This window comes from Staurois parvus, unplaced genomic scaffold, assembly GCF_062004578.1.
Source record: "Staurois parvus isolate SC_StPar_1 unplaced genomic scaffold, SC_StPar_1.0 ptg000031l, whole genome shotgun sequence".
NCBI classification, from domain to species: Eukaryota; Metazoa; Chordata; class Amphibia; order Anura; family Ranidae; genus Staurois; species Staurois parvus.
In genome coordinates this window covers 7,553,207-7,574,695 of record NW_028317827.1, presented here as the reverse complement: position 1 = coordinate 7,574,695, position 21,489 = coordinate 7,553,207, and the positions used below count along the sequence as shown (strand labels likewise).

Below are 21,489 nucleotides of genomic sequence, written 5' to 3'. Positions count from 1 at the left end.
ACAGAGAAACAGGTTGCAGATAAGCATGGGAATGCTGTAGAAAAGACAGCACTGAAGCATGCACAGGCTCAGTTTAAATAGCCTACTTGGCGCCAATGTAGGCAACAGATGCATGTATGTGCACACGCAGATGCATACGTGAATGTGCATGCACATGTGCCCAAACACATGCATCCTTCCTAAGTGCATGTAAACGGACCATGAATTAGCCTGCAGCTATGCACAGGATGAAGAGCCAACCTGTCTGCCGTTATGCCCTTCCTGACAGAAGCTCATGCACTTTTTTCAAGCTACGGGCTTCAAACTCAGGTGTGAACAGGTCCAATTGAGAACCATTGGATTTTGTATGTTGAACATTTTGGGGCTTTGAACTACAAAATGCTCAAGTGTGAATGGGGTCAAAAGGTGGACACAGTACGAAACCAGATATTGTCATAAAGACTATATAAAAAAACAGGTATTAATAACAGCCACTAAAACTTTTTATTTAGGCAGTTTGTTGGTTAATTGTATACCATTAAGAGTAATTGTAAAATAAAACATAATAGAAGTAAGTTTACCTTAGTGGTGTAGCAGATCTGCAGTGCCTGAGGAAGCAAGGCAAATTAATCCCCTGATAGGCCTTCAACATACAGTACCTCCAAGGTCATCCTCTGGGTCTGTACCTATACAATTTATTCTGTGATGCGTCTAGATGACCGTTCCTTGGTGTAGCCATAAGTCTGACCTTCACATTTTCTTTTACAGGTCTTCCACCATGAGAAAATGCTGAGAAAGAGGACCTGGCAGGAAGCAGAGAACTTGTGTCAGGATTTTGGGGCCCATCTTGTCAGCTTTTTACATTTAAATGAAAGGAAGTTTGTTACAGAGCTTTTAAGCAGCATGTTTCATCGGTATGTACATGTAAGAATCTCAAAATGTATTTTTATTTTTACCCAGGTGTATAGTGGGTGAGCAGAAGGTTCTTACATGGAAAGTCCACTTATTGGCTTTGATAAACCATGGATTATATTAGCATTCTGTATAAATACCCCTCAATTTTTTTTATACCCCTATTTTACCTACATTATAATCATTCCTGTATGTAAAGCATAATTTCTCACGTTATACACTTTTCTTTCACTTGTTTTAATCAGCTGCAAAATGGGTTTCCTGAATATTTTGCCAGTAATAGCACTTCCTATTAGAGGCTAACAGGGCTAAGCCACTATCAGTTGTCACTGAAACAAGTGTCCCAATTGGAAAATTTCCACTCACCTCCTGTTTCTGAATAGAATGAATTTGAATTCAAACAAAATACATTAAAAAATAATATAAAATAATAGAATAGAAAAGAATACTTTACAAAACAGTAAAAAGTGTGACTTGCACTATGGTGACCTGAGTAGTGATTAGAGATGAGCGAATCGAACTTGGCGAAGTGGAATTCGTTTCGAATATTAGGAAAAATTCGATTCGCACCGAATCCGAATATTAGCAAACTTCGGATGCACGAATCGAATTTTTCCCGATCGGCCGATTTTCATCCCTTCTACAGCCGGCAAAAAGTGTCCCTGCAGAGAGCTCTTTCTGACAGTTCTCTGACAGTTCCTTCACATTTACAGCGGTTGAAACATTGTATCTATTTGTTTCCATTTAGGATACAGATGTTTTTATTCGGAAACAAATAGATACAATGTTTCAACCGCTGTAAATGTGAAGGAACTGTCAGAGAACTGTCAGAAATAGCGGAGCTCTCTGCAGATACACTTTTTGCTGTACTGGAATTCTTCTTCTTTTCATTCTTCTTCTTCTTTTCATTCTTCTTCTTCTTTTCATTCTTCTTCTTCTTCTTTTCATTCTTCTTCTTCTTTTCATTCTTCTTCTTTTCATTCTTCTTCTTCTTCTTTTCATTCTTCTTCTTCTTTTCATTCTTCTTTTCATTCTTCTTCTTCTTCTTTTCATTCTTCTTCTTCTTCTTTTCATTCTTCTTTTCATTCTTCTCATTCTTCTTTTCATTCTTCTTTTCATTCTTCTTCTCATTCTTCTTTTCATTCTTCTTCTTCTTTTCATTCTTCTTCTTCTTCTTTTCATTCTTCTTCTTCTTCTTTTCATTCTTCTTTTCATTCTTCTTCTTCTTCTTTTCATTCTTCTTCTTTTCATTCTTCTTTTCATTCTTCTCATTCTTCTTTTCATTCTTCTTCTCATTCTTCTTTTCATTCTTCTTTTCATTCTTCTTCTTTTCATTCTTCTTTTCATTCTTCTCATTCTTCTTTTCATTCTTCTTTTCATTCTTCTTCTCATTCTTCTTTTCATTCTTCTTCTTCTTCTTTTCATTCTTCTTCTCATTCTTCTCATTCTTCTTTTCATTCTTCTTTTCATTCTTCTTCTCTTTCTTCTTCTTCTTCTTTTCATTCTTCTTCTTCTTCTTTTCATTCTTCTTTTCATTCTTCTTCTTCTTCTTTTCATTCTTCTTCTTTTCATTCTTCTTCTTCTTCTTCTTCGTCGTGCCCCGTGACTGCCCAAATGAGTGAAGTGTGCGGTGATTCTAAGATCGACGGCACTCATCTGCATGTCATACTGACTGACAGTATTATTTCTCTTCCCCAGCAGACTCCAAGGGCATTTAAATTAAAGGTACAGTGTTCTGCACTAATATAACGGCTCTCTGAAGCCTAGAAACCCTTTTAATAAGTTAAATTCGCAGCGAATAAATTTGCATCGAATCGAATTTCTTCTGCAAATTCGGCGAATCAGCCGAATCGAATTTTTGAATAATTCGCTCATCTTTAGTGACAACTTTAAAATTTGGGTTTTCCCATCACTCTCTATACTGGAGACAATGGTCACTAGGGCAAAAAGAGAGGATGAAATCTCCAAGTGGGGACACAGAGCAATAAATAACAATTCCACATCAGGGGCGGACTAACAACTCATGGGGCTCCCGGGCAATAGGGGATCATGGGGCCCCTGTGTCCTTGCCCAAACTCAAAAAAGCCTATGAAAAAGGTAGCAGGGGTATCTCATGGGGCCCCCTACTGACCCTGGGCCCTCGGGCAGTGCCCAAGTTTCCAAATGGTCAGTCCACCCCTGTTCCACACTTATTGAAAACAGAAAATACATACACTTTGAAAAACCAGCAGAAACATTTCCATAAAGATCCTCCTCTCCCTCCAAGTGAAGCTGTAAGTTATTTTTATTCCACACATTAGGGACTTAGTACCTCTGCAGGATATAACACATATTTACACCCTTACAATATTTTTTCAACCTACTCTTTCAAATTTTCAACTAAGTGGTTAGCACTTCAGCCCAGATGGACTAGGTTTGTCAGTTCGAATCCCAGTCACAGCACTACCTGACTGGAGTTTGCATGTTCTCCCTGTGCCTGTTTTCTCCAGGTATTCCAGTTTCCTCCCACACTCCAAAGACATGCTGGTAGGTTAATTTGTTCCTGTCTAAAATGGTCCTATTATGTGTATGTATGAAATATGAGTTAAGGACCTTAAATTGTAAGCTCCTTGAGGGTTAGGGACCGATGTGAAAGTAAGGGACTGATGTGAAAGTAAAATATTTAATGTAGTACTGTGCTTCGTAAATTGGCGGCACTATATAAGTACCTGAAATAATAATAATTATCATTATCTAATAGTCGTTACTCACATTCAACTTTCATCCAATCACCATGGAAAGGCAGATGTTATTGTCCAGCAATATCTCTACCCTGGTGTTTTGAACACTATTCCTACCTTTAGCTAAGTATATGGAAGAGTTACCACCTATGAAGTCTGCCTGACTCCAAGGATGGGATTAACTAGAATAGGGTGGTTCTACAAATATCGCACCTCTCATCCTGTTCTTGGACAAAGACATCTGTATTTTCATAGTGATTAGGTATTGTGACGGTGCTACCCGTGTAGTCACAAATGCTGAGGTATCTTCCTGACACTCATTAGAACTGAAGAAGTGCCTTGGACAAGCTACAAAATGTCTTCAACATTATAGAAGAAGTCCAGTTGAATGTGACCAACTACTGCATGATATACCATGACCAGGATAACTGAGAAATGTCAGAAACACATTAAAATTCTCTTCTCTGGTATTTTGCAGAGATGACCATAGACAATTTTGGATTGGATTTAGTAACAGTAATCCATCTTCTGAAGGGTCTTGGGAGTGGTCAGATGGAACCCCGGTGCGTATTATCACCAATAAAAGGCTTACTTAAATGCATTTAAAATTTTTGCGACTAAAATGTATTTATTCCTATTTGCTTTTATTTTTTATTCTGCTGAACAGCACACCTACGTTGCTCATCTGACACCTAAAGTGACACAAATTTTTATCCGCAATGCATTTTACTTTATGTTAATAATTATAACAAACTCCTTTTTTGTAGCAAAATCAAGTCCTTCTTATACCCAGCATTTCTTCGTTAGAAAAATGAAAAAAACACACAGAGTTCAATTTACTGAAACTGGAGAGTGCAAAATTCGGTGCAGCTGTGCATGGTAGCCAATCAGCTTCTAACTTCAGCTTGTTTAGTTAAGCTTTGACGAAATAAAAAACTGGAAGCTAATTTTGCACTCAACAGTTTTAGTAAATCAACTCTACAGTGTTCCAACCAAGTGCCTCCCCTCCACCTAAAACTGAAAAGCACTCACCAAACCATTTACCTTTTTATTCTGGTATTTTATACATAATTACATTGGTCCACTTTGGATTAAGGAACACTGTAACTATGTGTATATACCATACCTGTGGGATCCCTCCAAAATCTGGAAGTAATAGACACCAGTACTCCAGTGATCTTCAGTTTCAGGTCTCACGCCAAGGAGTTGCTTTGTGAACACAAGAGGTCTGCTGCTGGGCTTTGGTGTCATTCATATGTAGCACTACCCCCTTGAGGGCCGCTGGGTAATTTTCCGGTTCCTGTCTTTCCTGAGCCCACCTTGGAAGCCCAACCCCTGCTGATGAAGATGAAACAGGAAGGTGCTTCTAAGTGCAGTATTCCAAGTTCAACTTTTAATAAAAGCAGTTAAAAACACTTACAATGTGGCAGTATAAATAGGCTCCAATGTAATCCGTCAGTAGCAGGGCTCTGTCCTCTAAGCGATGGAGCCACTGTGCCAGCCAGCAGCTGCAGGGGGAGCTTGAGGAGAGGTACAGAAGGAGACCCCGAAACTAGTGAAGATCACTGGAATAGCAGTGTTTACGACAATGATTTCCAGATTTTAGAGGGATCCCACTGGTATGCAAGTTGGATCAACGTGGCTATGTAAAAAATATCCATATCTGGAATTCTTCTTTAAACAAAGGTAAATAGTGCTTATGAGATCTCCCAGACACTAATCCTTTATATGGACCCAACTTCACCTTCCTCCAGGATTCAGACCTGCTAAGCAAAAAAGCCTCATAGGTGTAAAACTATTTAATGCATAAAAAAATTTAAATTCTACATAAATCCACTCACGTGATATGTGACAAATATGTGGACAAAATAAATAATACATATTTTATTTGTAGGTTTTTTTTTTCTCAGTCTGTACAGGCTGAAATATGACTATTCCTCTGTTGCAGGTTGTATCTGCATATTGGGCAGATCTATATTTTAGTGGGAAATCTGTGCGCTGTGCCGCTTTCAATGCAAATAAGACATTTGTTTCATTAGATTGTGAGGAAAAGCTGGAATGGATCTGCAAAATTCCAAAAGGTATGATATTACTATGCTATATCAGGGAGGTTCTGTTCAATACATTTTTCAGCTTTTTCAATAACCTGATTCTCTTTCTGTATGTTTCATACAAATACTAGCATTAGCACTGCTGTTTTGTGATAGGTTGCTTTATTCATCACATAAATATTTGGGCAAACTGCAAAATGGCTGTCTAGAAGTGGCTACTAGCCAATGGTGGCTGACCATGCATGTTTAATCCAACCATTGAAGGATCTTTTTAATGAACAAGCAATGCACAAACATGGATGTCCAACAATGGTAAATGTATAGGTTTGTCCTTATGGAAAAGGGAAGGGGAGAACTCTAGAGACAACCTCTCTGAGAAGAAAAATGATCATTCCAGAAAAAAATCCATCCGACTAACCTCTGTCTGCTGCCAGCAGGGAGGACTTGCATATCCATGATCCAATGTCAAGCTCAATTTTATATTTTAGTTTTGAATCAAGTGGGGTAGGGGTTGAACCACTTCCAGTTTTTTTTTCTACTATCCATGGCTCTATTAGAGAGATTAAAGGATAAGTTCGCCACAAAAAAATAATAAATGTACTTTTTTCAGGTAAAAAAATGTGCATTTATTATTTTTGCGTTAGGAGCCTCTAAAGCATTGCACCAGCAATCAGCAGATCCTGATGCCATGCAGGTCTCCTGCAGACTGTCAATGTATCTGCTTCCTCGTACATCCTGTGGGATCAAGCCGATACTTCTGATAGGAAGAATCAATGAACTACCACAGCACTCACAGTGCTGTGGTAGTTCATTGAGGACTGCAAGCAGACAGCTGCTAAGGATGTCGGGACTTGTAATCCATTCATTCACAGTGGACTGTGAATGAATTTCGTGGCCGTGTGGGTGAAGCCCCGCATGGCCACGCTGTTTTTCAAAAGTGACAGCTAGTATGGGGAACTTCTCCCTGTACTTCTGTCATGGGGGGGGCAGCAGACGGCAACTGCAGGATTGGGAACATATGGAACATGTAACATATTCCTAAAGGTGAACTTATCCTTGAACCCTCACTTCCTGTCCTTTTGGCAACAGAAGTATATTATGAATGAATGTGAAGTGTTCTCTGATAGGACAAGGTGGAGAGGAGGGGTAGTGACATCCCACTATCCTCCCTGTCCAATGAGAGAATGCTTTTCATTCATTCAGAATATGCAAAGCATTCCCTGAATGGCTCCTTTTTACAATGCATCAGTCCAGCCACTTTGCTCAGAACCCAGCAATGGTGGTGTCTACTTCAGTAATTTCCAACTTCCAAAAGCTTCGGCCAAGTATGGTATGGTCATAATTATATTGGTCCAAGCTGGATCATTGTAACTATGTAAAATTTACCATACCTGAAATTCTTTAACTCAGCTATTCAAATGACCTAAAGCAAACCAAACAAAACGCAAATGTAGAGCTAATATAGTCTCATTTCCAGTCTACATGTATCTTTAACACCTGTCATCTAAAACTGCAAACACTATAAATTCACAGGCCTGAAAAATACAATTATGTAAATCTAGCCATATAGTGTTGTGCTGCCAGAGGCCCCTTTGATCTGCGGCAGACTCCGGCAGCACTTCCGCCTGCTTAGCGGGGAATCTGTCTGCTGATCCCCATTGACCAGGCAGATGATAGGTCTGTGTCCACTTCGCTTATGCAGAGCGGACACGGACACAGCCCGCTCTTCTCTATGGGGCGGTCGGATGGAAACGGACGGGATCAAATTGGATGCCCGTGTGAAAGGGGCTACCAATGAAAGCAGACACCCTTTATAAGCTAACTCAAGAGTATAAAGTTGCTAGCATTTGAAACACAATTCATCTGAAATAGTTTTACTTATGTAACTGCTAAACATTTAAATTTCTCTATTTTGATATTTTTTTCCAGGGGTCACACCAAAGTTTCCAGACTGGCATATTAAAGGTATGAATTAGGATGAAGTTGTATTGGTTTATTATTGTATAATGGTTGGTTAACTTAAAGTTGTTATTTCAGGTTTGACTAGAAGCTAATTATGAAATCACTGCCTCTGCAGCTGAGTTTCCAGCACCATCCGCTCATGGGGCCATTTCTATTATTCATTTCCTTATTATATTAATATAAGAAGGAAATTACATTAGGGCTTGTTCACACCATCTGTGTTGAACTGCAATGGTCTGCACTGATTAAGGCAGGCTCTCCGTTAGGGCAGACAGAAAACAATTGTTTTCAATGTGTCCACCACTAAACCGCAGTGTAGTGCATAAAAATGCAGACATGTAGATAAGGTACAAAAACAAGATTTTATACTGTAATGTTGGCTTTGCACCAGTTGAATTTCATTCCAATGAGAAAGCATAAAAATCTCTCATCTGACCATTTGATGGTTAACTTTCTGTTCGAGCACCTTATCAATTTCTTGATTTTTGTATCGAAGAAATATAATTTAATTTACAGGAACAAACTAACATTCTACTTCCGGATTAACTTTGACAAATGTATATGCGTTAGGCTACTTTCCTACTACTAAAAACACATATGCATTTTCCTGCTTTTTTGCCACGTTTCCAGTGCATGTTGCACCTGTGAAAAAAAAGGACGTGTGACTTAAAAAACACACTAAAAACTCAACTGTGGGTGTTTTTTTGTTTCATTTTTTGCTTTGTCTTTGATGCGTTTTCCATTCTTTTCAATAGAGAACTACCTTTTTGGTGTGTACCAAACATGCAAAGGGATAATACAATAAATAAGTAAAACCCCGCAAGCAGCTCAAACTCAGCTCTTACATAATATCTCACCAATAAATTCTTCAACCACTCAGCAAAAGCTGCTCACACTTTACACATGCTCATATTAATGTGCTATATAACAAAAGCTCAAAGAATGTGCTGCACTTTCTCCTTAAAATACTGATATCCCCAAACTCATACAGTATATGTCATCAAATTACCACGTAACTGTGTATATCATCTTTTCAATATGGCATAAAATGTACAATAACAAAAAGTGAACCTAAAATAAAAAAAAGTAAAGCTTTAAACCAATAAAAGTCAAATAAAAGATTCACTCTTGTGGGCAGATCGAATCCTCTATGTACAAGCATCAGGGAAGGCCAGAGAGCTTCCTTTGTGTCCCAGGAGAGGACAAAGGAAGGACATGAAGGAAGCCGTCTGGCCTGCCCCGATGCTTGTACATGGAGGATTCGATCTGCCTACAAGAATGAATCATAATCCAGGAGACATCCCTACAAAGCCCAAATAAAGGGACATAAGTGCTATTTGACCAAACATTATATATGTGAAGTAAGAGCTCCAGGTGAGAGGCGCACATCGGGTGTGTTGGTGCGTTTTTCTGTGAAGCAAATTGAGAGAAGATATGAGCATATTTACTGAATATTCATTGATTGGGAGGCCCTATATTGATTGGAGAAAATATTAATAAGGACTACACTATTTTTATGGAACTTTTATTGGTTTAAAAAAGCATTACTTTTTTCATTTTAGGACTAAACTTTTTTATTGTTTCATATTGTTCATATGCAGGGGCGGACTGACAACTCATGGGGCCCCCGGGCAATAGGGGATCATGGGGCCCCTGTGTCCTTGCTCAAACTCAAAAAAGCCTATGAAAAAGGTACCAGGGGCATCTCGTGGGGCCCCCTACTGACCCCGGGCCCACGGGCAGTGCCCGAGTTTCCAAATGGCCAGTCTGCCCCTGTTCACATGGATATTGTGATCTGAATATTTTTTTCTGGAATCCCCAGTGAAATTACAAATAAGTAACATTTCAGCTTTTGGTGAACTTTACAGGGTTTTTTTAGTTGAAATGAAGAGTTGACCCATTAGTAGCCAAAAGGGATCCTATGCCACACACCCCTCTTATAATAGAGGTTTCTGATTTTCAGTCCTAAAATATTGGAAGCTATAGAATGAGCTAATTTGTTTTCTTATTTTATGTTTTAGAAATTCCATTTGTTTTTTATCAAGGAAAAAATTACTTTTTCTATGAAGCAAATGCTGATTTTGCTGCATTTGATTTTGTATGTGGTTGGATGCGAGGATACATGACCTCCATACATTCTGAGGCTGAACAAGAATTCATTTACAGAAGGATAAAGAAGGTAGGTTTAGATTAGAACAAATATGTTTTTTGCAGTCTGTAGGCATTCCACCTTCTTTTATTGACGGCTAACTCCAGCACAAACATCTTCAGATAGTAGTTTTAGATAGGGTGAGAAAGGATTAAAATTTGGCAGGGTTTATATTTATACCTGTGACCCCCATTGAGAAGATTTTCATTTACTTTTCATCCCTGCGAATTCTGTATAACAGGGGTCTCCAAACTTTTGACTTTCCTGGGCCACATTGTAAGAAGGGGACTTGTCTTGGGCAGACTGCCTTTCCTACTGTCTCCCTTGTCACATATCACATGAGATGGGAAGGTGAGGTTTCTTTCATTCCCAGTGGGTGCCACGCTCAGAAGGAGGTCTGTACTATCAAAATACACAGAGGAACGAGGGACAACTCATCACTAGACCTCCCCTGTCATCTTCAGAACCCCCCAAGAGCCCCTTAGCCTCCTCCCGCCCTTAGAGTCCTTCAGCCCCCCCATCCACAAACATTATATACAGTTTGGTGGAGCACGTTGTGCCTGTAGCCATTAGTTCCATTTAGTGATGACCTTGATGTCACATCAACCGTTCGTGTGTTCGGCAAACAGAAAAACGGTAAGGGCGTTTATTGGGCCATCATAGAACAACTGGGAGGAGCTAGCACCGCTAGCTCCACCCAGTTGTTTACATCTGACTAGCAAATGTCAGATACTGGCGGCCGTCGAGGGTTTTTTTATTTTGGCGTCATCATGACAGTGTTGGACGCTGTAATTGATGATGGATTACAATGATGGAACCATTTTTTTGGCTTTTTTTTTAACCACTTGCCCTCCAGAGGATTTACCCCCCTTCCTGACCAGGCCATTTTTTGCGTTACCTTAATTGACAATTGCGCGGTCATGCAATGCTGCACCCACATTTAATTTGTGTTCTTTTTTTCTCCACGAATAGAGCTTTATTTCAGTGGAATTTGATCACGTGTTTTTTTATTTTTTGTGCTATTAAACGAGACCAGTAAAAAAATTTTAAAAATCAAATTTTTGTCATAAATTTAGGCCAAAATGTATTCTGCTACATGTCTTTGCTAACAAAAATCCCAATACGTGTAAATTAATTTGTTTACGTGAAAGTTATAGTGTTTACAAATGGAGGTATATATACTGTGATTTTTTTAAAATTTAATTTTTACTAGTAATGGCAGCGATCAGCGACTTATAGCGGCACTGCTGTGGGCATTCTGACACTGGGGGGAACTGACTTGGTGTCACTGACATCCCCAGTGACACCGATACAATGATCAGTGCTAATAAAAAGCACTGACACTTTACTAATGGCACTGGGCAGGAAGGGGTTAACATGTGGGGCAGTCAAAGGGTTAACTGTGTGCTGTGTGTTGTTTTACAGAGCCATGCAAAGTATGGGGAGAGAACTGTATTGTTTACACACAATTCTCTCCCTCAGTTGGTAATGCTCCACGATCACTGGGTGCCAGGGAGTAATCAACAGCTGGGACCCGGTGATTGACATTGTTTTAATAAAATGTCAGTCATGTTGCAGCATCTTCTATACATTGTACAGATGTGCAGTTTTGCGGGTAGTTTAAGAGGACCCCCTAGGCATGATATTTAATGGATTTTTTTTCTTTTGTTTTACTTTAAACAATGAAAAATTACTGCCCCTTTAAAAATGGTACTTTTTGAAATGTGTTTTTCTTTTACGGATTCATGTCTCTCAGGGCAGTACCCGAGTTCCCATACCCATTTTATAGCCAATAACTTGCATATAAGCCTTCAAAATGGGCACTTTTGAATTTACAAGTTTGAGTCCCATAGACTTGCATTACGTTCGAAGTTCGCAGTCAAACTTTTTGTGGGAATGTTCAACCGTGAACCGAACAGGAGGGTGTTCGTCCATCACTAGTTCTATTCCCTCCTGGCACTGATTACAGGAATAGATCCCTTTTTTGCATTTGTAATCAGCTATACAGGCTTTACAGCTTTCAGTCATCTCTAGGGACAAATAAAACGTGGACACACCATGGTCAATGGTCCCTGTGCATGCTATAGTCCGTTCTGCTCTGTAACCCCACTGTGTGTTATCAATAGCTAATGTCATTCATAGAGATTGTCTCTATGCAATAAGGACACCTAGCTACTGAGAAGATGTAGAGATGTGAGCTAAATCTAAAGAATACATCTTCCCTCTGGTCTGAATTAAGCCCTAAAGTTAAAGATCTTGTTGGTACAAGAATGGTTGTGGTGTCACTTTGTTGTCTTGCTGTTTGATAAGGATATTATTAACTGGTTTATAAATATCTCAATACATTGTAATATTAATCTAAACATACCGGTCATCTAAAATCATACTTACTATACTTATAGATGTCAAAAATGAATGAAAAATGGTGGCTTGGTCTTGCTTACGAAAACCCACATGACGGCTTTGGAAGGTATCAGCATTTATTTATTTTAAACCCATGGAGGTGGCATGGCTTTTATATCATGTGACCACTCTGATTGGCTCTTACTGCACTCACCCATCCTGCTGGCTGCTGATCTGAAGCCTCGATGACAGCTCAATCACTATGCTGGGAGTTGGCAGTGTGAACACTCTCAGCACACAATCTCCTGCATACGTGAATGAATGTATATTATGCAGCAGCTGGGCATTAAAGCCCACTCTTATTGGTGCCACACATATGTGTTACACAGTCAACAAGAGGTTAACAACCAATTTGTTCCTATCTAGACAGCTTGCAATAATGCAGATTTGATTGCCTAGGGCTAAATGCCTTTCCAGTTTTGCAGTCATATTTGAGAAAACCCCACTATATGTTTGTTATGTGTCTTACCTAATCTGGTCTCACTCCAGATTAAACTTTTAACATGCAATGCAGGATGCCAGCTTCTAAACCTTGAACCCTTTGTTAGGATAGGCAGTGTTCAAATCTAGTTTACAACTCATAAGGAGATTGTCAGCACAGTGCAGACAAGGTAATTTATGGTACATGTTAAAGAAGCCCAACTTTACTCATCACAAATAAAAATTGCAATCCCAAACATGCTTACATGTATACAAAATAAAAAAACACATACTTACTAGCCCATGGAGTGCAGCATTGACTTGAAGGCAAATTTCTCCCTACTCCATATGTCTGCCATCTTGAATTAACAGCCAGAATATGCACAGACATGTTGTGGGTCATCTCTGTGTGCATTCACAGAAACAACTTGGGATTCTGCCAGGAAGATGCGTCCTGCAAACTGATGCTATGTGATTGTAAACTCATATAAAGTAGGTGTTATCCCAATTTGGACTGCAAAAGTGGAAATACCCTTTAAGCATTGTGGTTTCTGACCACTAAAGGCACTTGCTGTGTACAAAAAAACTCATGAAAATTTTCTGTGAGACCAGTCTGATTCTTCCCGGTCCTCTATTAGAAAAGGAAACTGGAGAGGTGATTTACTAATATTAATTAACTAATTGCAAGTACTTATATAGCGCCATCAATTTATGCAGTGGTTTTACATATACAGGTGAAACTCGAAAAATTTGAATATCGTGGAACACTTTGAGCGGAGACGATTGCAGCTTTTCACAATAATCTAATTTTCTGAGATTGTATGTAAGCCATAATCATCACAATTCTGACAAATCACGGCTTAAACTATCTTGCTTTGCATGTAATGAGTCTATCTCATATATTAGTTTCACCTTTTAAGTTGCATTACTGAAATAAATTAACTTTTGCACGATATTCTAATTTTTTGAGTTTCACCTGTATATATTGTACATTCACATCAGTCCCTTATCCTCAAGGAGCGTACAATCTAAGGTCCCTAACTCACATTCATACATACACAGACAAGGGCCAATTTAGACAGGAGCCAATCAACCTACCTGCATGTCTTTGAAGTGTCGGAGGAAACCGGAGTACCCAGAGGAAACCCACGCAGGCACAGAGAGAACATGCAAACTCCAGGCAGGTGGTGCTGTGGTTGGGATATCTAGAAGTGATGTCAAATAAAGTCAGTTTAGGTCAAAGTGAATTTTTATGTTTGTGGAACAATCTTTCATTGGAAAGATCAACTGAGACCCTGTTTATTTTGGCACCATCCAAAGGTAGCTTAATTGTTCAATAAGACACAGAAGTTGAATCCAACACAGTTTTACTTCAGCTAACTGCAGTACCTGTAGTAAATAAATAAAAATAAACAAATGTATATAGGAGGGAGGTTCTATCATACATATCAGCAGGGGACTTTCCAGCTTTACTGTATCACCGATAAATGTTGTTCTATGATGTGATAATATATGACAGGTTATCTTTATATAGTTGTGTTTGATGTGTTGGCAGATGGAAGGACGGGTCATCTGTTATCTACAGTAACTGGGAAAAGGAACCTGAGAGCTATGATTTATCCATAAGAGGACAGCAATGCGCCTATATCATGGCAGACACAGGTTGGTGCTACGAGCCAGGCTTATCCCGCATCATCACATTCACAGAACATTCATGTCTTCAAAAGAAAACAAATGCAGGGATTAGGGGAACACTCATTTTATGCCTCTGTGTCAGGTGATTTTTTTTTTTGCTTATCATTTCTAACATACTCAAAGTTCTGATATATTGTTACAACAAGATGACTGCATTAAGTTACTACTTAATGCATAAAAAACATCTTCCACTTTCTATAAATATTCCAAAATGCTGGACAATTCTGGGCAACAAATGTGGGCTTAGGAAGACAACTCAACCGGTGTCCAAAAAATATCAGTGAAAAGTGATCAACTGAGTTCTTAAAGATGAATTCTAGGCACGGTATATTTTTACACAGTTACATTGGTCTAGCTTGGTGTATGCATAGTTACCAATGTAACTATGCATACACCATAGCTGGCTGATGCCCCTGGAAGCTGGAAATCAGGGTAGAAGATACCGCCACTCCAGTCCTGTGCTGAGCAGCTGGCCTGATGCATTGTGAACAGAGGAGATCCCCCACTCAGCATTACCGCCATTCAGAGAATGCTTTGAGTTTTCTGAATTAATTCAAACTGTTATCTGATTGGATGAGGTGGAGAGGCGGGGTGGTGGTGTCTCAGAATGTCACCAAGGCTGAGCAGCCAAACTCCTATATTCAGGCTAGCCACTCAGCATGGGACCTGGAGCCAAGCGGAGATCACTGGAGTAATTAAGCTGGCTGCTCAGCACGGGACCTGGAGCCAAGCAGAGATCTCTGGAGTAATCAAGTTGGCCACTCAGCATGGGACCTGGAGCCAAGTGGAGATCACTGGAGTAATCAAGTTGGCTGCTCAGCATGGGACCTGGAGCCAAGCGGAGATCACTGGAGTAATGGTATCTACTTGAATGATTTCCAGCTTTCAGGGGCATCAGCCAGGTTAAAATATGCCTCTAATCGTCCTAGTGTGCATGGACACCTAAGATAACATTGAGCAGGGCGGTGGTGTCTCAGAATGTCACCAACCTCCTATATTCACAAGGCATCAGGCTGGCCGCTCAGCATGGGACCTGGAGCCAAGCGGAGATCACTGGAGTAATCAAGTTGGCCGCTCAGCATGGGACCTGGAGCCAAGCGGAGATCACTGGAGTAATCAAGTTGGCCGCTCAGCATGGGACCTGGAGCCAAGCGGAGATCACTGGAGTAATCAAGTTGGCTGCTCAGCATGGGACCTGGAGCCAAGCGGAGATCACTGGAGTAATGGTATCTACTTGAGTGATTTCCAGCTTTCAGGGGCATCAGCCAGGTTTTTAGGTTTTTGCCTTTAAATGCTGAACTTAAACTTGAACTTATCGTCCTAGTGTGCATGGACACCTAGGATAACATTGAGTTGCTTCTACAGCCAATACATAAAACTCCTGTAGAAGCAGCAGGTTTTAAGCCCAATGTGCACGGACACTAAAGGAAGAGTATAAGATCTTGTCAGCCCATGCCTCCGATCTTTTCCTTCTTGCAAAGTCACACTGGCCAGAGAATCTTCAGTGTACTGTCCCAGAAGCCTGGTATTAAAGGATAAGTTCACCTTTTGACAAAAAATAATAAATGCACATTTTTTTTTGCAGATAAAAAAAATGTGCATTTATTATTTTTTTGTTGCAGGAGCCTGTAAAGCATTGCACTTTCAATCAGCATATCACTGGTGCCATGTAGGTCTCCTGCAGACCTGTCAGTATATCTGCTTGCCCATACATCCTGTACAAGCAAGCCAAAACACTTTGACAGGAAGACTCAATGAACTACCACAGCGCTCACAATGTCGTGGTGGTTCATTGATAACCACAGGTCTACAGTCGCTAAGGCTGTCAGGACTTGTAATTTTCTCATTCACAGAGGACTGTGAATTTTAAATTTTGACAACTAGTGGGGAAGAAGATCCCCCGCTAGTTGTCAAAGGGGTGGAGCGGAGAGGAGCAGGGACCGGTCCTTTTATATGGGTGTAACATGTTATGAAAGGTAAACTTATCCTGTAGTCCTCATGCACACTGGACATTTTTACAGCTGCTGTATTTGGCTTTTGGCATTTTTTTTTCTATAGCCAGTTAGCTCCCCAGCATGTTATCCTATGTGTCCATGCACACATAGGCTTTAATCAGTGTTTTGTGGCTGGAAAAAAAACCCAGAACTAGTGGGTTTCTAGAGGAGATTTTTAGCTGTAAAATCACTCTAAGTCCTCATGCACACTGGATGTTTTTACAACGGCTGTTTTTGGCTTTTGACGTTTTTTTCTATAATCAGTAAACCCCCCAGCATGTTATCCTATTGTCCATGCACACAGAGACTGTAATCAACGTTTTTTTGGCTGGAAAAAACCCCAGGACTAGTGGGTTTCTAGTGACGTTTTTTAGCTGTAAAAACGCTCTAACGCTGAAAAACGCTCAAAAATGCAGCAAAACACGGTAAAACGCCACAAATCGGCATTTTAGCATTTTTTTGACCAAAAATGTTATTTTAGGTAAAAAAAATGCTAAAAAAGGCAAAAAAACGTAAACGCCACTAATGACGGCAAAATGCCGATAAACACTAATGCAAAAACGCTAAAAAAAAGCTGAAAAACTCACATTTTTAACATGACTTTACATAGCTAACATTACCAGAGTTATGAAAACGCCCATTGTGCATGAGGACTAATGGTGGTAAATGCAGTAAAACATGGTAAAACGCAGTACAATGCAGCAAACCAGCATTTTTGAGCATTTTTTGAGCCAAATGTTATTTTTTTGTGTAAAAAACTCTAAAAACCTCTATTGTGGAAAAATGCAGCTAGACGCAGCTAAACACTAATGCACAAACGCTAAAAAATGTAGAAAAACTCCACGCAACTTTATACAGCTAACGCTACCAGCATTTTTCAAACACCCAGTGTGCATGAGGACTTTTTTTTCCTTTCAGTTAGTTTGGTCCCTAGTTAGATACTCACAGCCTCCCCATGCTCTCCAGTTGGTTTCAGTTTTACATTTGCTGTGCAAAGGGCATTAAGATAATCAGAAGTATTTTTACCTATAAGAAATACCTAGAAAAATACCTAGAAAACACATCCCTTGTAATGCAAGTCTGTAATAATTGGATTTCTCTCCTGAGTCTTCTTGGTGAGTTGAAAACACCAGTGGATCTTTTTGAGTCAGCAAGTTGCCATAGTTTTTATACAGACTTGAGGGGTATATCTTTTCAAAAAGTGAAATTTAAGACTGAAAATTATTTGGCCAGAGTATCTCTGCAATATGGTGAACATCAGAGGTGGCATTTTCTTCTTTGCATAGACAAGAGCAACTTTAAGGATGAAAATGAAATGAGTAAGAATAGCAGCTGGCAAATCATAAGTACAGTGAAATGTATGGGTAGTCCTTGTACTGAAAGCTCCATACCCAATTCTCCTGCACCGAGTTTAGGGAACAGAACACAAATAATCATTTCATCCATTTGGTGGGCATGTGGATCAAACTGTCAAATGGGTATTATAAAAACAGTGAATCTTCCAACCGCCCCCTGATCTGATCACATTAATAAACCATTGGTCATTCCCTTAATTATGTAAATGCGCTCCTTAGAATATCAATTCCCAAATATGTACAATTATTTTCTATGAATAATTAACTGAGCAGTTTGTATATAGCAGCCTTTCTCAGCCAGGTTGCCCAGGCAGTTTCTTTGGAGGTGCCTTGGCAAAATGTCTAAAAATTGCCCAAAACTTGTATACAAGCCAGCGGGTGGAAGAAGCCTGCCTTTTAGTTACACAAAGCCACAGGTTTTCATTGTGCACTATTACGACCTTGTAGCCGCCAGCATCCTGCCAACCAATGACATCATCAGTTGATGAGGAGGATGTCTGTTGCCTTCACAGCATCCTAGTTTGACCCTTCCCTGCCCTTCTCCATCAATGCTGGGGTCACATTAACTCAGTGATGGAGAAAAACTGAGGAGGAAGAGAAACATTGGGATACTACTCAGTACCAATGTGCAAAAGTGTATTTGGTTTGGAATAATAAATCACCTCTAATGTTGGGTGTCCTATACGTGTGGATGTTGCTGCTTTGTATAAAACTATTAGAATAGTTTTTCACATTTTAGAATGAGGTGCCTCAAGACTGTCCATAATTTTAAAGGGTGCCTTGGAACTATCCATAATTTCGAAGGGTGCCTTGGAACTGTCAATAATTTTAAAGGGTGCCTTGGAACTGTCCATAATTTTAAAGGGTGCCTTGGAACTGTCCATAATTTTGAAGGGTGCCTTGGAACTGTCCATAATTTTAAAGGGTGCCTTGGACCTGTCCATAATTTTAAAGGGTGCCTTGGACCTGTCCATAATTTTAAAGGGTGCCTTGGAACTGTCCATAATTTTGAAGGGTGCCTTGGAACTGTCCATAATTTTAAAGGGTGCCTTGGAACTATCCATAATTTTGAAGGGTGCCTTGGAACTATCCATAATTTTAAAGGGTGCATTGGAACTGTCCATAATTTTGAAGGGTGCCTTGGAAATGTCCATAATTTTAAAGGGTGCCTTGGAACTGTCCATAATTTTGAAGGGTGCCTTGGAACTGTCCATAATTTTAAAGGGTGCCTTGGAACTGTCCATAATTTTGAAGGGTGCCTTGGAACTGTCCATAATTTTAAAGGGTGCCTTGGAACTGTCCATAATTTTGAAGGGTGCCTTGGAACTGTCCATAATTTTAAAGGGTGCCTTGGAACTGTCAATAATTTTAAAGGGTGCCTTGGAACTGTCCATAATTTTAAAGGGTGCATTGGAACTGTCCATAATTTTGAAGGGTGCCTTGGAACTGTCCATAATTTTAAAGGGTGCCTTGGAACTGTCCATAATTTTAAAGGGTGCCTTGGAACTGTCCATAATTTTAAAGGGTGCCTTGGAACTATCCATAATTTTAAAGGGTACCTTGACTGAAAAAAGGTTGAGAAACCCTGGTATATAGGATGGGGCAATATTTTCCTAAACACAAAATCATGGGGTTGCCAATCATTTTCTCATTTGGTATTCTACCATTACTTAGACATACCAGATCATTTCTGCTGTTCAGCGAGAGGAATAATCATATTTGTAAAGTATATTATAGACTGTCATCCTACGTAAACCTTCCAGGATCACTGGAGGCATTGTGTGGGTGGTTTATGGGGAAGGCAAGGCTAGGATTACAGATAACGCATTGTGTTGTATCAGTAACTCCAGAAATCTGTCTCTTCTAGGGCTCTGGGGGTTTTCAGACTGTTTTGCTATGAATTCGGGAATCTGTAAAACAAGCTTAATGCTCAAAATAGAAAAAAAAGAACTCCCCAAGGAGGATGACGAGCAGAAACATGGAACGTGCCCTGTGGATTGGCTGTACTACGGATATAAGGTTAATATATGCAATCATGATTTTCCATATTCAATGGTGGTAATTAGAGAGAATTTCCTGTGTAAAATAAAACTGCCTCTACATGTAATAACAGCTCCTTCCCCCTTCTCCTGCAGCAGCTGGGTTACACAACAGAGATGTGACATTAGATCTAATTTGCATCTCCACCAGCTGATAAATACGGTGTTGTTGAGCTTTAAAACCACAATTGTACAAGGGCTGTACAGAAAGTAATGCAAAAGTGGACATTGTTCTTTATTAAAGCAGTAATAAACCCACAATTAAACATTTATTATATCGCAGCTTGCCAATTCTTAGATGTGGTAGCTGCATTAGTTTTCTTTTTTAGGCTTTTTTTTCCTTTATTTTCAGTTTGATGTTTTTCAACAGAGCAAGCTGTCCTGCAAATATAGCAGTTAGCATGTTAAGGCAAACCATTTACCACTGGCAGGGGTGCTTACAATTATCAGCTTTTATTCATACATGGAAAACCTTTATCCCAAAAGAAAAAAAACTGTTGCTGTAACTGCTTATGTAACTGTTGTGTGATCTGGAGTTTAGCTTCAATGTGTTAGTGTATCTAAATCTGCTAGTCCATGTCACACTCTGCCCCCCCCCCCCGACTCACAATGCTGCTGTCCAAATGTGCCCCTGTGCTCTTTCATCCAGAGTGGGGTCACTGTAATGCAGGAGGTTTGTTACTGACCAGATCACCAGGTGAAAATGGGGAAAAAAAGCTTAAAAAATAAAACTAATGCAGCCACCACATCTGATTGCTAAGCTGCAATATATTACATTTTTGGTTGTGGGTTTAATACCACTTACCTTACATAGGAATTAAAATTTCACGTTTGTAAAGTAACTCTTCCTTTTATAGTAACTCTTTTTTCTTCTTCCTCTTTTATATTGCGGTTAAATAATGGATTCCAAGTAGACATCAACAGAAGGCTACAGAATGTTTACATAGCTGACACCAAAGTAATGTCTTGCCATTGGTGACTCTTGGTAATGGTGTCATCTCTATAAACATTCTGCACCCCTTCTTTATCAAGAACTCAATAAGGACACATTGCTTCTGCTTGGAGTCCATTATTTACCTTCAATGAAAAAGAAGAAGAGCTACTATAGAGCAGCCATCACTAAATGGTGGACCAGGGTCCGGATGCGGACCGAGTCAATGTACCCCCTGGACCCGCCACAGTCGCGCCATTTAGGAGCGGTTCTTTCCCCCACCTTCCACTGGCACTGTCTTCTTTGCAGAGCTGACATAGGGAAGCAGCACAACAATGGACGGAGGGTGGTAGCTGGCCCAGTTAACTGATTGATTTCTAGGACTGCCCTGCATCATAGCAAACAATCAGTTAACTGGGCCAGCTACCGCCCTCTGTCCATCACTGTGCTGCCCTTCCGATGTCAGCTCTAGACCTTCTGTGAGTTCCACCCTCTGCACTGCAAGGTAGGACAAGTAAGTGGGGTCTGTGTCTACTATAAAGTACGGGGGAAGCCGGGGGTGATGTGAAGGGGGTCCGGAAACTGTAATGTGAAGGGAAGGGGGTGATATATAAGAGGGGAGTGTGAGGACAGGAATGTGAAGTGAGTGTTATGAAAGGAGGGGGGTTCTACAAAGGGGACGAGGACTGGAATGTGAAGGGGGGCTGGGGACTGCATTGTGAAGGGGGGTTCTATAAAGGGGGTGAGGACAGGAATGTGAAGAGGGGCTGAGGACTGCAGTGTAAAGGGGGGTTTCTATAAAGAGGATGAGGAGAGGAATGTGAAGGGGGCTGGGGACCGCAGAGTGAAGGAGGGGTTCTATAAATAGGATGAGAAGAG

At 40.1% G+C, this 21,489-nt stretch overlaps 1 protein-coding gene across 1 annotated transcript in view; it reads left to right on the top strand.

Annotated features, from left to right (window-relative positions):
• Window positions 1–21,489, top strand: part of PLA2R1 (phospholipase A2 receptor 1) — a 123,259-nt gene that overhangs the window by 58,893 nt on the left and 42,877 nt on the right. Inside the window, exons 13-20 of the mRNA XM_089659898.1 lie at window positions 748–893; window positions 4,090–4,174; window positions 5,560–5,692; window positions 7,592–7,627; window positions 9,646–9,803; window positions 12,176–12,243; window positions 14,152–14,258; window positions 19,508–19,659. Coding sequence (XP_089516024.1) covers window positions 748–893; window positions 4,090–4,174; window positions 5,560–5,692; window positions 7,592–7,627; window positions 9,646–9,803; window positions 12,176–12,243; window positions 14,152–14,258; window positions 19,508–19,659 — 885 coding nt within the window. The remainder of the gene's footprint in view (window positions 1–747; window positions 894–4,089; window positions 4,175–5,559; window positions 5,693–7,591; window positions 7,628–9,645; window positions 9,804–12,175; window positions 12,244–14,151; window positions 14,259–19,507; window positions 19,660–21,489) is intronic.